Source organism: Dendrobium catenatum, unplaced genomic scaffold (assembly GCF_001605985.2).
Source record: "Dendrobium catenatum unplaced genomic scaffold, ASM160598v2 fragScaff_scaffold_133, whole genome shotgun sequence".
Taxonomy (NCBI): Eukaryota; Viridiplantae; Streptophyta; class Magnoliopsida; order Asparagales; family Orchidaceae; genus Dendrobium; species Dendrobium catenatum.
Window position 1 is genome coordinate 2,733,095 of NW_021318595.1, and position 17,442 is coordinate 2,750,536.

At 37.8% G+C, this 17,442-nt stretch overlaps 1 protein-coding gene across 1 annotated transcript; it reads right to left on the reverse strand.

The window, feature by feature from the left end:
• Window positions 1-3,307: 3,307 nt before the first annotated feature.
• LOC110115019 (protein STRUBBELIG-RECEPTOR FAMILY 6-like) lies at window positions 3,308-17,221 on the reverse strand. The gene is made up of 16 exons (XM_020848115.2): window positions 16,921-17,221; window positions 16,413-16,545; window positions 16,249-16,320; window positions 16,098-16,169; window positions 15,961-16,032; window positions 15,806-15,877; window positions 14,064-14,135; window positions 13,911-13,976; window positions 13,754-13,819; window positions 13,342-13,658; window positions 11,774-12,081; window positions 5,908-6,179; window positions 5,330-5,465; window positions 4,738-4,874; window positions 4,422-4,578; window positions 3,308-3,729 (listed from the first exon to the last, which is right to left on the reverse strand). The coding sequence occupies exons 1-16, from the start codon at window positions 17,003-17,005 to the stop codon at window positions 3,574-3,576; spliced, it is 2,193 nt and encodes a 730-aa protein (XP_020703774.2). The 5' UTR covers window positions 17,006-17,221; the 3' UTR covers window positions 3,308-3,573.
• Between the last annotated feature and the right edge of the window lie 221 nt (window positions 17,222-17,442).

Genomic DNA, 17,442 nt, shown 5'->3' on the forward strand with positions numbered 1-17,442 from the left:
AAAGATAAGTAAAGACTGGTTAATCTGTTGGTTGGAGACTGATTGACCTGTACATGATTATGGGATGAAGGATCTTCCTTTAATATCACGATTTGGAGTTATCCTCTACTGATTCACATGATACACTGGTTGAGAGTTATAAGAATATGATTACTGTGCTGATGGACAAAGAGTGATAACTTTATTTATTAAGCCAACGGTTTACTGATACTGACACCGATACTAAAAATTATCATGATAGTTAGAAATCTTATTTGTTTAGTGTGACTACTAAAATGAATGTTATTGAGGCATTATTATCTCATTCTATATGGTTAAATGATTTCAGGTAAGGCCAAGTGAGAAGGAGGGTGAGACTGATCAAGATTCCTTAGAGTTTTGGTTCTTTTTATTTTTGCTATTTCTTTTATTCTCATGATTGAGTAGTGTGGTACGATTATAAGATCCTGAGTAGTGTATATGATTTATAGAACATAAATGCTGATATACATTGATATTTTGAATTATAAAATTTATTTTCGTTGTTTATACTAATAGATGATATTAGATAGCTCTGATTTTTTGTATATTAAAAGATAAAAGAATAATTTATCCAAATTAAATTATGGGGCATAACATGACATCTACTATATCAGGTCATATGATAGTTTGCCAGTGTGCAATCCATCGATGTTCGGCCAATTGAGAGAACGTTTCAAAGGGTTGACGACCTTTGAAGGGTCGAGATCAACTGGATGCTCTGCCACCATAGAGAGATCATGTTATAGAATAATAGACAAGCATACATCATAACCATAGTTCCACAAGAAGGTGGCAGGAGGGAGGAGTTAAAAGCATATATTAGATGGTATAAATCATGGGCATCTCTATATATACTTATTAAAGCCTCCATAATAACCACTAGAGACAATCTATCCAAGGTCACCCAGTGAGAAAATGGTGGTAACTTAGGTTACATTTTAACATATATATTTCATAACATCCGACATTATTATAATCTTGATACATTATGCTTTGTCAATAAATAGTTGGATTGTTTCAAATGCACTAGAGGTATTGTGGAGCCATTTGTTGTAGGCATGGGGAGAATGCGAGTCCAATGCAACAAGCGCTTGATGAGATTGTACTAGAGGAATTGTGGAGCCATTCATATCTTCTGCATGTTTATGTGAGTGTTATGTATGGGGTTTGTGAGCATGCATAAAAAAACTTGAAAATTTTTCTGGTGTTGGGCTGGTAAAGCTGTGACATTGAGCTCACCAGCAGAATTATAGAAATGAACTACTAATGTTGCGGCACTAGGGTTAGGCACTATTGTGCTGCAGAGTCAAGCATTGCAATGTTAAGTCAATTTTTTATAAAAAATATCAAAATCCACTCCATTTGTAATCAAAAGATCCCCCCCCCCTCAACCAATTAGAAATATAAAGAAAAACTCTAGTGAAAGAAAGTCAGGTTTTGGGTGAGTTATATGGGGGTTGATCAGAAGACCCACCAATGACTTTCTATTTAACATATGTTAAAACTATAAATCACTTTTCAATTTATTTCTTTGTTAATTCCTTTCAAGATTAAGCTTTCATTTGGGATGGCTTTCTTATTGTTTTGCTTTTCATATTACAGTCGCACTTTCTATTTGGCCACTGGTTTTTCATTGTGTTTATAATTTTTTTTGCTTTGAAGTTGCTTTCTAGCAGCTTTCAAATTTTTTTTTTTCTATACAATACCTTTATAACCAACTTTATAAAAAACTATAACCATCCCAAATAAACCCCAAGATTTTTATTTTAGGCAAGAAAAAATTCTACTTCAAAAATAATTAGTTAGAGCCATATTTAAGTTAGACGACTCAAAATTTGATTTTTTTTTTTAATTATACTTTAAAAATAATTAGTTAAAGCTCTTTGTAGTATATTTTGGTTAATTAAATCATTAGCTATTTAAACACATTTGTTATCATAATAATGATTTAGGGAACTCCTGCAATTAATATTCTCTTATTAGGATGATCAGCTTGAGCATTACTAAAATGCTCGAGGATGACTTAGCTTGAGTATATTACGAGTAAAATGCTCGAGGATGACTTAGCTATGCATGGCACGTAATGGCTATTAAAATCTTTTAGAACCTCTAAAATTATATAAGAGAGAGGAATTGAGCACAGGTTACGACATGATACTAATGTTTCTCAAAATCAATTTGGATTCATACAGAGTAGGTCTGCTATGAAAGCTATATACTAATTGAGATGTATGGCGAAGAAATATAGAGAGAATAAAGAGGATCTATATATGATATTTAGATACAATATATGATAAAATTTCAAGAGAAGTGGTCTAAAGAGTTCTAGAAAAGAAATGAGTTAATAATGCTTACATTCAAGTCATTAAATATATGTATGTAGAAGTTGTTATTTGTGTTCAAACACAAGTGATTTGACTGAGTATTTTTCTAGGAGAAGCGACGCCGCGTCTACAGTGTTTCAGCGGGATTTGCGAGAGCTTTTTCGACAGATTTTGTGGATCCGTCGGGTTTGAGTATGCAATGCTCTTTGGTTTTTACATGGAGGTTTACATTCGGATTAGTGTTTAAGCCCCATGTCTTCTTTTGCTTTAGATATGGATGCTCTTACTATACATTTACAAGAGGGTGTTCCGTGATGTATGCTTTTGCTGATAATATTTTACCTATTGATAAGATTAGGGAGGGAGTTAAAAGAAAACTTGAATTATTTAGATATAAAACAGAATTAATGGAGTGTAATTTTAGTAGTAATAGATCTAATAGGGGGATTGTGACTTTGGGCGATCAAGTCATTAATAAGAGTGCATATTTTAGATATCGTTCAAAGTGAGGGTGAAATAGACAAATATATTATTAGTAGAATTCAAGTTTGATGATTAAAGTGGAGGAATACATCGAGTCTTTTGTGTGATAGAAAAGTACCTCTCAAACTTGAAGAAAAATTTCTATAAGATTGTGTTGAGACATGCGATACTTTATGGCATAGAATGTTGGCAATTAAAAGAGAAGCATAAAGTTAAGTGTTGCATAGATGAGGATGCTCAGGCGGATTGAGTTGCTTCAGTCTTAGAGATATAATGCAAAATGAGCAGGTTTTGTTTGTGACAGCTTTTTTACTGCTTTCTAAAACGGCTTTTTAATAAAAAAAATTCTAATTCAAGGAATCTTTGTACTAGAAAGATAATTTAAAAAGCAGCAAAAAAAGCTATTCGAAACGAAGCCTTGGACGCGAAAACACAAGAAGCACTATTTAAGAACCGGAAGCAGAAGGCAGCTAGAGATCTATTTATATAAATCTGGCCATTCATTATGAAGAAGATAATGGTACCAACAACAATGTAGAAAACAGAAGAACTTAACAAAATACATTTCTTACTATTGGACAAGAAAGCCATGGCCTTGTTATTTATCATGGACCTTCAGGTAGAGTTTGTGCTATTTAACTGCAGTGGGAAGGAGAAGCCATGGCCAGTCCAAACTGGAGTGCCTAGATCATCACTGGAAGCCAAGAAACCTCGTCGCTTGCCTGAAATATACCTCAAGCTTGCTTCAGTACATGTAGTCCTGTGCTTCTGCATCGTCTGTTCGCCGAGCTCCATCTTGAACTTCACCAGAAAGGACTCTCTTGCTCATGTTGGCCCTTTGCACGAGGCGAACTAACGCTTGAACTACTTCTGACATGGGTGGTCTGAACTCCGGCTCAGGCTGTTAAAATATACAACTCTTTTAAGTTCACTCACCTTTTAAATGTTTTTTATGGCATACTTGTTCAAAAAAGAATGAAATTGACCTCTGGTGAAAGAAATACCAAAGATCAACTCCTAAGTAATAGCAAGAAATGTTTTGTGAAGTCCTATTTTTGTCCTATGTAGAAGACATTCTATGCAGATTTAGACTTCATTTGGGACGATTTTCTTACTGCTTTTTAAAACAACTTTCTAGCACAAAAATTAAATTTATGTGCTAAAAAGTTGTTTTAAGAAGCAGTAAGAAAGCCGTCCCAAACAAGGCCTTAATCATAGGAGTGAGGTTGCTTCAAGGTAAAAAGAGTGGGGAACCTGTACAAAATTCTTATGTGTTTTTGTGCATTGATTTTCTAACATGGGGAAGCTGTATAATATTTGGGAGTTCTTTCACCAAAACCCATTTTGATAGTTTATTATAATTTCGGCTGCCCTAAGCTTCCTTTATATCACAATCAAACTAGAGTGAAATTTATAGCAGCACCAACAAGATGTAACTTTTAATTGGATGAACCTGCATAAAATTCTTATATGTTTTTGTGCATTGATTTTCTTTTACATTTTCTATTTTTCTTTTTGTTCTCAGCGTTTGAAATAAGTTTCAAATATTTCCCAACAAGAAAGAATATAAATCAATATGATATCAACAGTTACCTGAACACAGAGAGCAATAACATCAGCAAAGCGAGAGAGTGATTTTGCAGGGTACAGCCCATGGATTTCTGGATCAACCATCTTGTCGAGGGCATCGATATCATGGAGCTGAGGTGTAGCCCACCGAACCAATGACTGCTCCGATCTTGATCTTGAGCTGCTATGATGAAGATATCAACCAAAAACAGATGAAATATCCTTTCTAATATTGAATTTCACAAGATGATGTAGATTCCAGATTTATCTAGAGATAGAAATTTAAAATTCTGATTCCTGTGTAACTCATTTGACAGTATAAATCAACATCAGGAGTTACCTATCAAAGGGTTTTCTTCCAGTCAGAAGCTCTAGCATGACAACTCCAAAGCTATATACATCACTCTTAAGAGTATACTGTCCAGACATGGCAACCTCAGGAGCACTATATCCAGATACCATGTCCTGATCCTCACCCTACATAAAATTGCAAAGATATCTTAAGAACTTTATACAAAATGTTTTAAGAATTTTGTTTAGTGGGTTTATTTTAATCCCAGACTTCTCTAGATATTCAGTTTTATCCCATAATTCATTAAATCTGAACTACTTCGGTTGTACTGTCAGCTTTGACATTTTTTGGGCAGAAATTGGTAAGTGAAAGCTTCCAAAGGTCAAACTCACTACTTATTACTAGCTTAAATTAATGATATTGACAGTAAAAAGTCCAAAAATGGCCTTATGAGAAGCTTCCATCCACCATTTCCAACCAAACAAACCACAAAATTGACAGAGGGCCACATTGGTTCATATTTATTGAGTTCATGGTTTAAATTGAACATACAAAAAATATATGGGATTAAAATGAATACGCCGAAAAAAAATCTATGAATCATTTTAATCATTTACTCAAAATAATAGTATAAGTTAACCTGGTATTCTGCACTAGGGATGAGGCTTGATAGGCCACCATCTGAAAGGTGAGGATTGAGCTCAGAATCCAATAAAATGTTGGCCGACCTGAAATTTTTATGGACAACAGATGGAGAGCAAACTTCATGCAGGTACCTGGAATAAATTAAAGTGTAGGTTAAATTTATGAAATAGCTTCATAATGAAATATGACTCTAGTTGACTAATAGTTCTCAGAAAATAGAATATGATCCAAATTGTTAATCTCAATAACATCTCTGCCAGAACTCAGAAGGATGTGCAGAAGCTTTGTTGAAGTCGAGACAGAATTAAACAAGTCAAAGAAACTTATCATTGATGAAACTTGCAAGCAGTTTGAACACTTTAATTTGGTAAATATACAACAATGAAAATATCAAGTCTTTATCCCACTATGTGAGTTAATTTGGTAAATATAATGGATATAAAAGAACTTAAAAAATGTCCATTAGATCTACTTGGTGAACCTTCAGAGAAAATATCCATAATTGAATATTATAATTTTTATACTAGAAGCTCAAATCCAGGAGTATCATCCAGAAGAAAAGATTTTACTTACTCTAATGCCCTTGCAGTCCCAAGTGCAATCTTTATGCGAGTGTTCCAAGTCAATTGGTTGTTGTGCTCATCAGAAAGGTGAAGGAGATCATGTAATGAGCCATTCTTATGGAACTCATACACCAGTAAATGCTGCCCATGCTCCGAGCAATAGCCCACCAGCTCAGATAGATTTGGATGATGTAAACGTGAAATGTTAGAAACTAATTCAATGAAGTCATCAGGCGATTGATTGGGTAGGGAAGAGGAGCTTATTTTTTTCACAGCCAGAACCTATGGAAAAAAAGTAGACAGACTGAGCATTCTTATACCATGAAACTCTTTAGACTGTCTTTGAAAAGTTAGAAAAAAAAAAAGCAAAAAAAACAAAGCTTAAACAAAGATAAATAAAAACAGATTTCAGTTTGCTGGAAAATGCTTGGGCTTGGATGTCAATGAATAAAAGGCTAAAACATCGATCTTTCTTAAAAGTTAAAATTATTACATTATCAAAGTAAAGCATATTAGAACGAGAATTACATTTGTTAAGTTATACTCTAGCTCATCTTAATTATTTCCCTCTCTGCTCTATATAAGGCTGTAATCTCAGTTTTACATTTGAATATAATTTTTCCCTCCGTTCTGTTTTCTGCGTTCTGTCTTCATCTTCTTCATTCCTCTTTGCTCCGCTCAAGATTCTCTTTCATGGTATCAGTGAGCCAGTGATGGCAGATCAGGAGTCGTCTTCAACCTTCCCACCCACTTCCTCCACGCTCGCCGGACCGCCCACCGAGCTCGTCCTTCCGACGACCCTCAAGTTCATCATCTCGAATATCAAGAACTTGATTCCGAACACCCTCACCGCGGACAACTACGCCATCTGGCGTACCCAGATCTTCCAACATCTCTTAGCCAACGGATACGCTGATCATCTCACGGGCAAAACGCTCCCGCCATCGGATCCGACGTCCTCCGCTCACGCTTAATGGCGTCTCGTCGACAATAATCTTATCTCCACGCTATTCTCTACAATCTCTCCGGCCATTCTCCCATATGTAATCACATCTGCCACGGCGCATGAAGTCTGGGCGGTTCTTGAACGCCGGCTGCAGTCATCCAGTAGATCGTGCATCATCCAACTCAAGCATGAGTTGCATCACATCCAAATGAACAATCAAACGATGCAGCAATATCTTGCTCAAGTCAAGAACATTATCGACAACATTGCGGTGTCTGGCACAAAGATCGATCCCGAAGACATAATTCTTTACATCCTAAATGGCCTTCCAGACACTTACAATTCTTTCAAAACTTGCATACGCTCTTCTCTTCCAGCTGATCTCGATGCCCTCTACTCTCTTCTCTGTAATGAGGAGATACACATTAACCAGGACATCAAGAAAGATCAGCTTGCCACTACGGCATCCTACTACGCCACCTCTTATAATCAGATGCAGAACAAAAACACCAAGCGCCCCAACAAATTCAGAAACAGTAGTTCTCGCACCACGACCAATACCGAACCCACGCCTTCGCAGACTCCGGCTGCCAGCACTCGTCCAACTTGTCAGATCTGCAGCAAGATAGGTCATACCGCGATCAACTGTTGGCATCGTTGCAATCTATCCTACGCTCCCCCCACAACGACAGCACCTTGCGCACTTCTCGCTCAACCGACTACACCTGCTTCACAATCTTGGGTTCTTGACTCCGACGCATCCTCTCATATGACGTCGGACGGCACGAACATTCAATTTCCCTCGGCCTATCATGGTCACGAATCTGTCTCCGTGGCGAACGGCTCCTCTGTTCCTATACAGAACTACGGCCAGGGAATTCTTCCCTTGCCAGACTCGTCTCGTAAGCTACATTTATGCAATTTACTACATGTCCCCGCACTTACCCATAATCTTCTTTCTGTGTCAAAATTAACCTCTGACAATTCAGTTTCCATTACATTTGACTCTAATTGTTTCGAAATTAAGGACACGCAGGACCATCAACTTCTTCTTCGTGGAAGTCTGCATAATGGGATCTACAAGTTACACATAGCTCCAACTATGCTGCCCACTGCTCTTCAGGCTGCGACCACATCTCCGTCCGCCTGGCACGCCCGTCTCGGACACCCCAACAACCGCATCTTGAATTCTTTAGCACATTGCATATCGAATTTTTCTTCTTTACCTTCTGAATTTCACTATGAAGCTTGTAAAATGGCCAAGAGCCATAAACAGTAATTTAATAAAAGTCCTTCGTCGACCTCCCATCCATTTGAACTTATACATTCCGATGTATGGGGTCCGACGAAGCAACCTTCGTTAAATGGCTTTCGTTATTAAGTCGTCTTCATTGATGATTACACGCGGTTTTCTTGGATCTATTTCTTACATCACAAAATATTGTGCAGTTTTCTTAGAAACCAATACTCTGCTACCCCGAAATGCTTTCGTTCAGACGGAGGAGGAGAGTTCGTTAACCATGAGTTCATTGCCTACCTTAATAACCACGGCATACAACACCAACTTAGCTGTCCATACACACCCGAACAGAACAGTCTCTCAGAAAGGAAGCACCGGCATCTTCTGGAACTCACCCGCACGCTTCTGATCGCTTCCAACCTTCCGGATCACTTCTGGGCAGATGTCGTGTCCACGGCTAATTACCTAATTAATCGTCTCCCCACGACTGCTTTATCTCTTAAATCTCCTTACCAAATGCTCCACAACACAACTCCGGATTACTCTCAATTAAGAACCTTTGGGTGCCTCTGCTACCCATGGATGCAACCGTACACAACCACCAAACTCTCACCGAGATCTCAACCCTGTATTTTCGTGGGCTATTCTCCTCATCACAAGGGGTACAAATGTTATGATCTTACTGCTCACAAAATGTACATATCCCGCCATGTCGAATTTCAAGAATTCGTCTTCCCGCTCCGTCTGAATACTGTAGCCACTCAACAACTAACTCCGCCTAACATGACTCAGTCTTCACCTCTTCTCTTGGTACCGATCTCTACCACTACGACCTCTGTGGACAATGTTAATAAAGAGCTCACCATACAACTACCTCCTCCTCATACTACGTCCACAACTACGGCTGAAGCTCTTCCGGTCTCAGAAGACATGGCCCCCGCAACCAATCTACAATGCTCTCAGCCTACGGTCCGACTCCCTCATCCCATGCAGGCTCGCTCCAAGTCGGGTATCTCCAAACCTCGTCAACTCCTTTCCCTCCTCAGCAACACCAGCCCTGCCCCCACTCCTACCACGTACAATCAAGCTTCCAAATTCAAGCACTGGCAAGACGCGATGACAGAGGAATATCAAGCTCTACTACAGCAACGGGCATGGACTCTGGTTCCCAAACCTCTCAATCACCGCATGTTAGGCTGCAAATGGACCTATAAGACCAAACTCAAACCATCCGGTCAAGTAGACCGTTATAAAGCTCGATTAGTTGCTCTTTGGCTATGAACAAGTCTTGGGAGAAAACTACAACGAAACATTTAGTCCGATTGCTCGTATGCCACCATCCGTATGCTCCTCACGCTCGCCGTCAACAGAACCTGGCCCATCCTTCAGCTCGATGTTTCCAACGCCTTTTTACATGGCGATTTACCGGACGATGTCTACATGACTCAACCACGCGGCTTCAAAGATCAAAATCAACCCGATGCAGTCTGTAAACTTCACAAGTCCTTATATGGGCTTAAGCAAGCACCCCGCCAATGGTTTCAGAAAATTACGGCTTTCTTACAAGCTCGTGGAATCGGGTTTAGCCGCTCTGATCCTTCTCTACTCATCTACAACAATAATCAAACATTTCTTTACACTCATTTACGTGGATGATATTCTTCTTACAGGAAATTGCTTGACTCAGATCAACAATCTCCTCCACGACCTCCGCTCTCAATTCGCTCTCAAACAGCTGGGACAGATCAATCTGTTCCTCGGCATTCAGATAAGCCGCACCGCCAATGGATTCTTTCTTCATCAACAACACTACGTCTTCAAACTCTTACAGGAAGCATGCTTCACTGATTGCAAACCGTGTCCGACACCCATCACACTGACTACCAAACACTCACAGCAACCCACCGAATTATTTCATGATCCATCCATGTACAGACGCCTTGCCGGATCCTTCAGTATCTTACAATTACTCGGCCGGACATCGCGTACGCCACCAATCAAGTCTGTCAGCATATGCAAACTCCGACCACTGCTGACTTTATTCAACTCAAACGGATACTACGCTATCTCAAAGGAACATCATCCCTTGGCTTACCGATCACGCCAGGTGACACTTCCCTCCAGACCTACACTGATGCTGACTGGGCGACGGACACCTCCGATCGAAAGTCAATTTCCGGCATCTGCACTTTCATGGGACCGAACCTCCTATCATGGTCCGTCAAGAAACAAATCACCGTGGCCAAATCCTCTACCGAGGCGGAGTATCGCGCCCTGTCAGCGTCAACATTGGAGGTTATATGGCTTCGCCGTCTAGCATCGGAGCTCCAACAAGAACAAACTTCTCCAACTCTCATTCACTGTGATAACATCTCGGCCATTGCTATAGCCAAGAATCCAGTATTTCATGCCTGGACTAAGCATATTGAAATAGACTATCAATTCATTCGGCAATATATCGCGTCCGGCAATGTCTGCATTCAGCACATTTCCTCTCATGATCAGATCGCAGACATTTTAACGAAATCGTTTAATATATCTCGTTTTAATTTTCTTCGTTCCAAATTAAACATTCGCTCTCAGAATGCTTAATTTGAGGGAAGGTATTAGAACGAGAATTACATTTGTTAAGTTGTACTCTAGCTCATCTTAATTATTTCCCTCTCTGCTCTATATAAGGCTGTAATCTCAGTTTTACATTTGAATATAATTTTTCCCTCCGTTCTGTTTTCTGCGTTCTGTCTTCATCTTCTTCATTCCTCTTTGCTCCGCTCAAGATTCTCTTTCAAAGCATAGATCGTCGAATGAACCAAGAAGAGCTAATGCAAAAAAAAAACCAAGTTTTTTACTGTTTTCTTTGTGATTTGAATGACAAATATTTTTATATAAGCATTCTTGAATTGAAAGCAAAGCTTTCAGAAGCAATGAAGTGCAATATAACGTTAAATATTTAAAAAAGAGAATTATCACAATCAAGTACTTGATCTAGCTTTTATAAGAACTTGGTCAATGATTCCTCTGCATGCAGTGTTATCTCTAGTTTTGGCTATATCTGTTCCAACAAACTCTATCCACGTTCTTTACTATGAATCTCCCTTCTATATATTGTAAACAGATGTTTGTGGAGTTGCAAAGAAGAAATATATGTACCACTGATAAGCCGTTCAAACACAATATGGAACAAATTAGCTTTGCTTATTTTTACAACAAGAGAATACCATCATCATGTAGCTAAGACAGACTTCCTTTCTTATTTTCTTCTCAGAAAGAAGTGGGATATTGTACAGGGGGCTCTTATCTCAAGATTTTCAACCGTTTTTTGGCCAATGCACAACAACAACAATATAAGCCTTTACCCACTACATGAATCATTTTTTCCATTATGTCCTACATAAAATAATTATTCATATCACATGTTTCTAGTAAATTCCAAGTGGTAGACAGCATTACTATAACCCTTTTCTCCATTGGACAAAGGCTACGTTTGGGACGGCTTTCTTACTGGTTCTTAAAGCCGCTTTCTAGTATAAAAATTTTAATTTTTGTACTAAAAAACTGCTTTAAGAAGCAGTACGAAAGCCGTTCCAAACGTGGACAAAGTGAATGCAGCAATATCCATTTTAGAAATAAATTAACTTGGGTACTAGACAAAAATAATAGCAGAACAAATAGTTGAAGGTAAATCTGTACCTTACCGCCTGCAAATTGAGCCCTATATACACGGCCAAGAGAACCTTCCCCTATAAGATTATCCACATTAAAGCTATCTGTAGCAATTTGCAGATCTGCTACAGAATAAACGGTTGCTTTTATAGAAGCAACTTTTGCCTTCTTCACGGGTGTTTTGATGATAGAATCATCTTCATCATTCAATTTATTTTGCCTGTCAATGGGAGGAGGTTTCAGACTAAAAGGAGCCGTTTGAAATGTTGTTGTATTACTTGCAGGTTTGAATGTTGCTGTTTCAACTGCTGATGCTGTTTGAATGGATTTCATCTCTGAAAAGGAGACGAATTTATACAGTTCTAATCAGAATGGTCACAATAAAGTTAATGAAAGTTACAGATTGTTTAATATTAAGCGAATTGGGAGAACAAACAATAATTTTTTTTTTATTGGAAGTCCTAAAAATTTACTCAATAACAGAATTAAAAAAAAAAAACTAGCAATTAAACTATTTAACTGCTACAATGTGTGGGCTCCGAAAATTTGTGTGCGGCCGAGCCTCTCCGCACCAGTCTCTTTTTCTTTTTGTTTATGACAGCGGAGAGTTATAACTAGCAATTAAATTATTTTTCTGTTTGTTTTCCATATTTCTTCATTTAATATTTATAGAGAATGCAAAAGTATGGCAAGACTAGAGCAGAAAGCAAGGAATTGCTAAATCAAGAAACTTTGCTCTTATGTGGACTAAACCTATGATTCTTGATCAGTATAAAAGAATATTGAAGTCCTGATCATACTAAGAAAATAAGAACCTAATGATCCTATCTGATCCTCGAAGACTATTCCCATAGCGTGATAAGTTGCCTTGTTTTAAAAAAGAATTCAGTAATCAGCATCAGTACTTGCAGCGATCTTATAAACCCATGAAGATTATATGAACAATTTACAAGAAATACATATGAAGATTTTAGTCTGAATGCAATTATAGACAATGTGCTGCGTAGAAAATATCAAAAAGCTTGATTCATAAATTATACCCTAATATAATTTTCAAATTCAAGTTAACGGTGCTAAATGCAACAAAAAAAATAAAAATAAAATAAAAAAAACGGTGCTAAATGCAACAAAATAAATTTAAATCAACCAACATAGCAGAGGTGACCCAGCCAAAGATTAACCGTCTTTGTAAGAAAGTTTTGTTGATTCTAGCACTAATAAAATTTCAGAAACAAAGCATAATAAAAGAGCATACTAACTAAGAACTAGTCTGGAATCTTCAAAGCTCAAATAAAAAATGATAAGAAAGAAATATGACAACTCTAATCAATTTTCTTTCAATATTATTTTGAAAACAATGACATTTTCATGGGAAGAAGTATTCTATTTATGATTTTCCAATCACTATGGCAGTTAAGTTGGATATCAATAAAATCCTATAGGCTCATGTGGTTACCTCTAAAATACATGAACAGTCAATATAAAAACAAATTCTATTTATTATAAATGTTTCTATATGCAGCATTTATGCTCATCGGAGAGCATATTTGAACTATTCTAGTTCCCCATAAACATCTAGCTCACAGACAGATTACCTTTAATTTCATTGGAGGCAAGAGGAGCAAAATGCTGATCTGGTTCATGGTGTTCTTCTCCTGAAGATTTCCTTGTTTTTCTCTTCACCAAGAGAAAGAAGATTAATGCACTGATAACAACAACAGCTATGACAATACCAGCTATCACTCCCACATTAATACCAGAACCTTTTCCATCACCATTTGATGGACCATCTTTCCCCTCAGATCTCCGGCCAGGGTTTGAGCCAGGGTTCGATCGTCTACCAGGTGGTGGATGAGAAGAATATGTAGGTGAAGGAGGTGCAGATTCGTTGTTCCATGAGTTACCATCAGTGCTGAAAAGGGAAAAAATTTTGAGGTTTTACATCATAAATAGTGCAGTAACTATATTATTAAGATTTTGATGATTTCAGATGGAATGTTCACTTACTCAAGATTGTTGATTTTTTGCAATTGGTTAGGAATCTGTCCAGTGAATCGATTGTTTGCAACATTACTAAAGAACAGTAACGCACAAATCATCACTGCATTACATAAGCAATTTGCTTCTTACCCAGAACGAAACTCGGAATAGCAAGAATACTTACAGGTCATTGAGGGGTAGGTTCGAAAGGACATCTATATGACCTGTAAATTGGTTGTTTTCCAAATACCTGCATGAATTTAAATAGGATGAGCAGGGTGGAGCTTTTGTGTAAAACTAAATGGTTACATGCCATACTTGTGACTAATGTTCTTACAGATTCGTCAGGTTTGATAAGAAGCTGAAGCTTTCAGGAAGAATACCAGTAAAAGAGTTGAAAGAGAGATCCCTACATCACACAAATAATGTTTTCAATAAAAAGACAATGCAGCCAAATAATCGAAATTATGAAGTTACGAAACCAATCAAATGAAATGAAACTTGATATATCATCAAAAAATTATCTTGATCGGGCACGAATTTCGAGGCAAAAATCAAGTTGGAAACTTCAAAAATTAAATCGGAAACCATATGAACTCAGATTTCAGCAAACTTACAGTCAAATTGAACGTCTCGTAAATACGAACCCAACGACACCAAATTCAACTCAATCTGAGCCCAAATGAGTCCAAATCAAAGACCTGAAGCGCATTTAGAGGGTTCAAACTATAATTTTGATTACCAAATGGTATCCAATCGGGACATGCTTATAGTCGAATCGAGCGGTTCGACGAGACAAATCCAACTAGCCCAAGATCGTCGAATTCAGATATTATTAGGGCCTTCAAATGCCCAATAAATGGTCCACGATCAAGGGATTCAACATTGACCGTCCATTCAAGCCACTCTCAATTTACCCTTGATCTTCCTTCTATTTATTAAGCATGCCACTCTCAGAAAACTATAAATAGACCTCTCATTTCTCATGAGGGGGGACCCTAAGCAAGAAGAGAAGAAAAGGAAGAAGACAAGAGAAGAAGAGAAGGAAGAGAACTCTTTTGCCACCAGACTCCTCCTCGACCACCGCAGGACTTTTGCCCGATTGTCGACTGACGCTAGAGTTCTGCCGGATTGCCAATTGACGCTAGAGTTCTGCCCGGCCGCCGACTAATGCCAAAGTTCTGTCGGATTGCCAACTGACGTTGGAATTTTGCTCGGCCGCTGACTGACGCCAGAGTTCTATCCAACAGCTAACTGACGTTGGATTTCCGCCTGACCACCAAATGTCGCTGAATTTTCGATCTCCATTTGTAACTGAATTTCAACCCGTGAGTTGATTATCGTAATATGATCGTCCTCAATTTCAGGGACGAGTCAGCCACTTGTAATCTAAGTAAACACTAGTGGAATCCTTTCAACTGGGTGTGTCCCCGTGATTTTTCCCTTTTCCAGGGTTTCCACGTAAAAATTCTGCTGTTATATTTTTCTTTTGTTTGTGTGCTGGATATCCGTACAATGCTGAGACGAAAATTTTCTAACTCTATCGCCACATATATTCTAACTCTAAATGCACAATTGAATTTATTAGCCCAATGTTTCTATTAAATGAAAATTTTGCATCTATTAAAAAACATATCATCCTAGTTCCAACTTTAAAGCTTACCAAACAAACTTTTGATTACTTTTAAATGCTCAATTCTCAGATATTAAATACTTCTACAAAAGAAACTTCCCAAAACGCGTCTTTGTGAGCGCCAAAGAGATCAAACAGATTAATCTAAGAGAAACAAAAATAAACACAAATATGACAACAAAAAATAAAGTAACCACAGAGACACAAACACCAGGATTTAGGAAAGGACTAGTAATCATACACCAAATCCTCTTTCAGAAGCTAACAAAGAGACAAGAGAAGATCTCATCAAATTTGGATGTAAAATTTCACAAAAAAGCCCAACAGAAGAGAATAAGTGTTCTCAGAAGCAATATCATACAGGCCAGAAACAAGATATGACAATACATATATTAATAGAAGCAATATCATTACAATTTATTTGGGGAGACCACAAACTTACTCACATGGTCTCAAGATTAACCAGCTGGTTGAACCAATCTGACAAATTACCTTGTAGTTGATTGTGTGCGAGATTTCTACAGCAACCAGAACAATTTTATCAAGTTGAGAACTTTAGGATATGGTAAACGAGTACAAGAAAAGCAACAAGTAGACTCACAGGTACTGAAGAGAAGTCATCAGCGATATCGAATAAGGCATGGCTCCATTAAATTGGTTCTGAGCAACATTTCTGTAGAGAATTTAGGATAAGCAACTAAGACTGCAAATTACAACACGAATAACTTCATCACTTACAATCGTTGAAGTTTGGGGGGTAGATTGTAAGGGAGTGGGTTTCCACCTCCAAGATTATTATTGCTCAAATCCCTAAATCTCAGAAAAATTCACCATCAAAACAAGGCAAAAAGTAAAATAAGAAAAAGTTTGCAGAATCCAAGGGACTAACAGCTCAACTAGGGACTTCAACTTGTCCATCTGGTAGCCCAAATTTCCATTAAGACCCAATCCAGGCAGCTTGCTAGTATAATAAAAAGAAAATCATGAATGATATTAAGCAATGACGAATAAATCTAAAGAGAAATTCCTCGATATCTTGATAACAAAACAAACATTTCTGTAACCGATGAGCCAGAGCATGTGATTCCTTTCCATGATTGCCCGCAAGGGTCACCTCCGCTTGAATTCCAACTTGTTAACTGACCCGGTGAGTTCATACTAGTATACAAAACATTGAGAGCAGAAACTGCAAATATAGTAGACAAAATCAGAACAATTCATCATAGAGCCATTACTGATTAATCTGGCAGCGTTCAGCTCAGATCACTACACATGCTCCATAATTAGACAATCCGATCAATATAACTCTTTAATCATTACAGAACTTTCACAAAAGACTTTTTTTTTTCGCTCTATGCCTACTCAGTGGATCTGAAAACAAACAGAAAGAATGAAATCTCATCGTCAACCCAATCAAAGAACACTCATTCACCGACTAGTAAGAAAAAGAATCTAACATGCATAAAGAGCAAACGTAAGCATCTCTGCCACGAAATCCATAAAAGAAGAAAATATCCCAACCAAAAGCGTAAGAGCAAGCTGCCAAGATTCAAATGCTCACCTTCATCCGAGTTCGTGTCGCCATTGACGGAGCTCAGGCACCAAACCCAAGCACAAGCCAAGCAGAGCACCAAAGCCCGAAGCATTTCCTCCTCTCTCTCTCTCCTCTCTCGTTCTCTAATCTCAGATCTATCTCTCCTCCTTCCTTCCACTTCCGTAAATTTTTTTTCTTTTTTGTTTTTTATGCAACTAATTTCGGAGCTTAATCAGCGCGAATGCGAGGACTGTAAGCTGGCACCAAAGAACTTTTATATAACTCCATCGGAAGCTTTCTTCCTACTTTTTGTTATCGTAAAAAGGAGGAGAAAAAATAACTATTTGCTGTAGCAGTATATATGCTCATGGAAGGTCACGGGACTCAGAAACGCTGACTGTTCTAAAGTAACCAGCCAAATTTTTTTGGTTTTATTCAAATCTTCGCAACTTTTTTTATTTTTTGTTTTTTTTATTATTTATTTATTTATTTTTCAAATCTTCCCAACTTATGTGACTTGTGGCTATCAATTAAGAGATTTTATATTTA

Excerpts from the sequence above, each read along its gene's own strand:
- LOC110115019 (XM_020848115.2), bottom strand. The coding sequence starts at position 17,005 with ATGCTTCGGGCTTTGGTGCTCTGCTTGGCTTGTGCTTGGGTTTGGTGC. Across the intron at positions 13,820-13,910 it reads AACCTACCCCTCAATGACCT|TAATGTTGCAAACAATCGAT; the intron begins GTAAGTATTCTT and ends ACTGTTCTTTAG. Across the intron at positions 4,875-5,329 it reads TCCCTAGTGCAGAATACCAG|GGTGAGGATCAGGACATGGT; the intron begins GTTAACTTATAC and ends AATTTTATGTAG.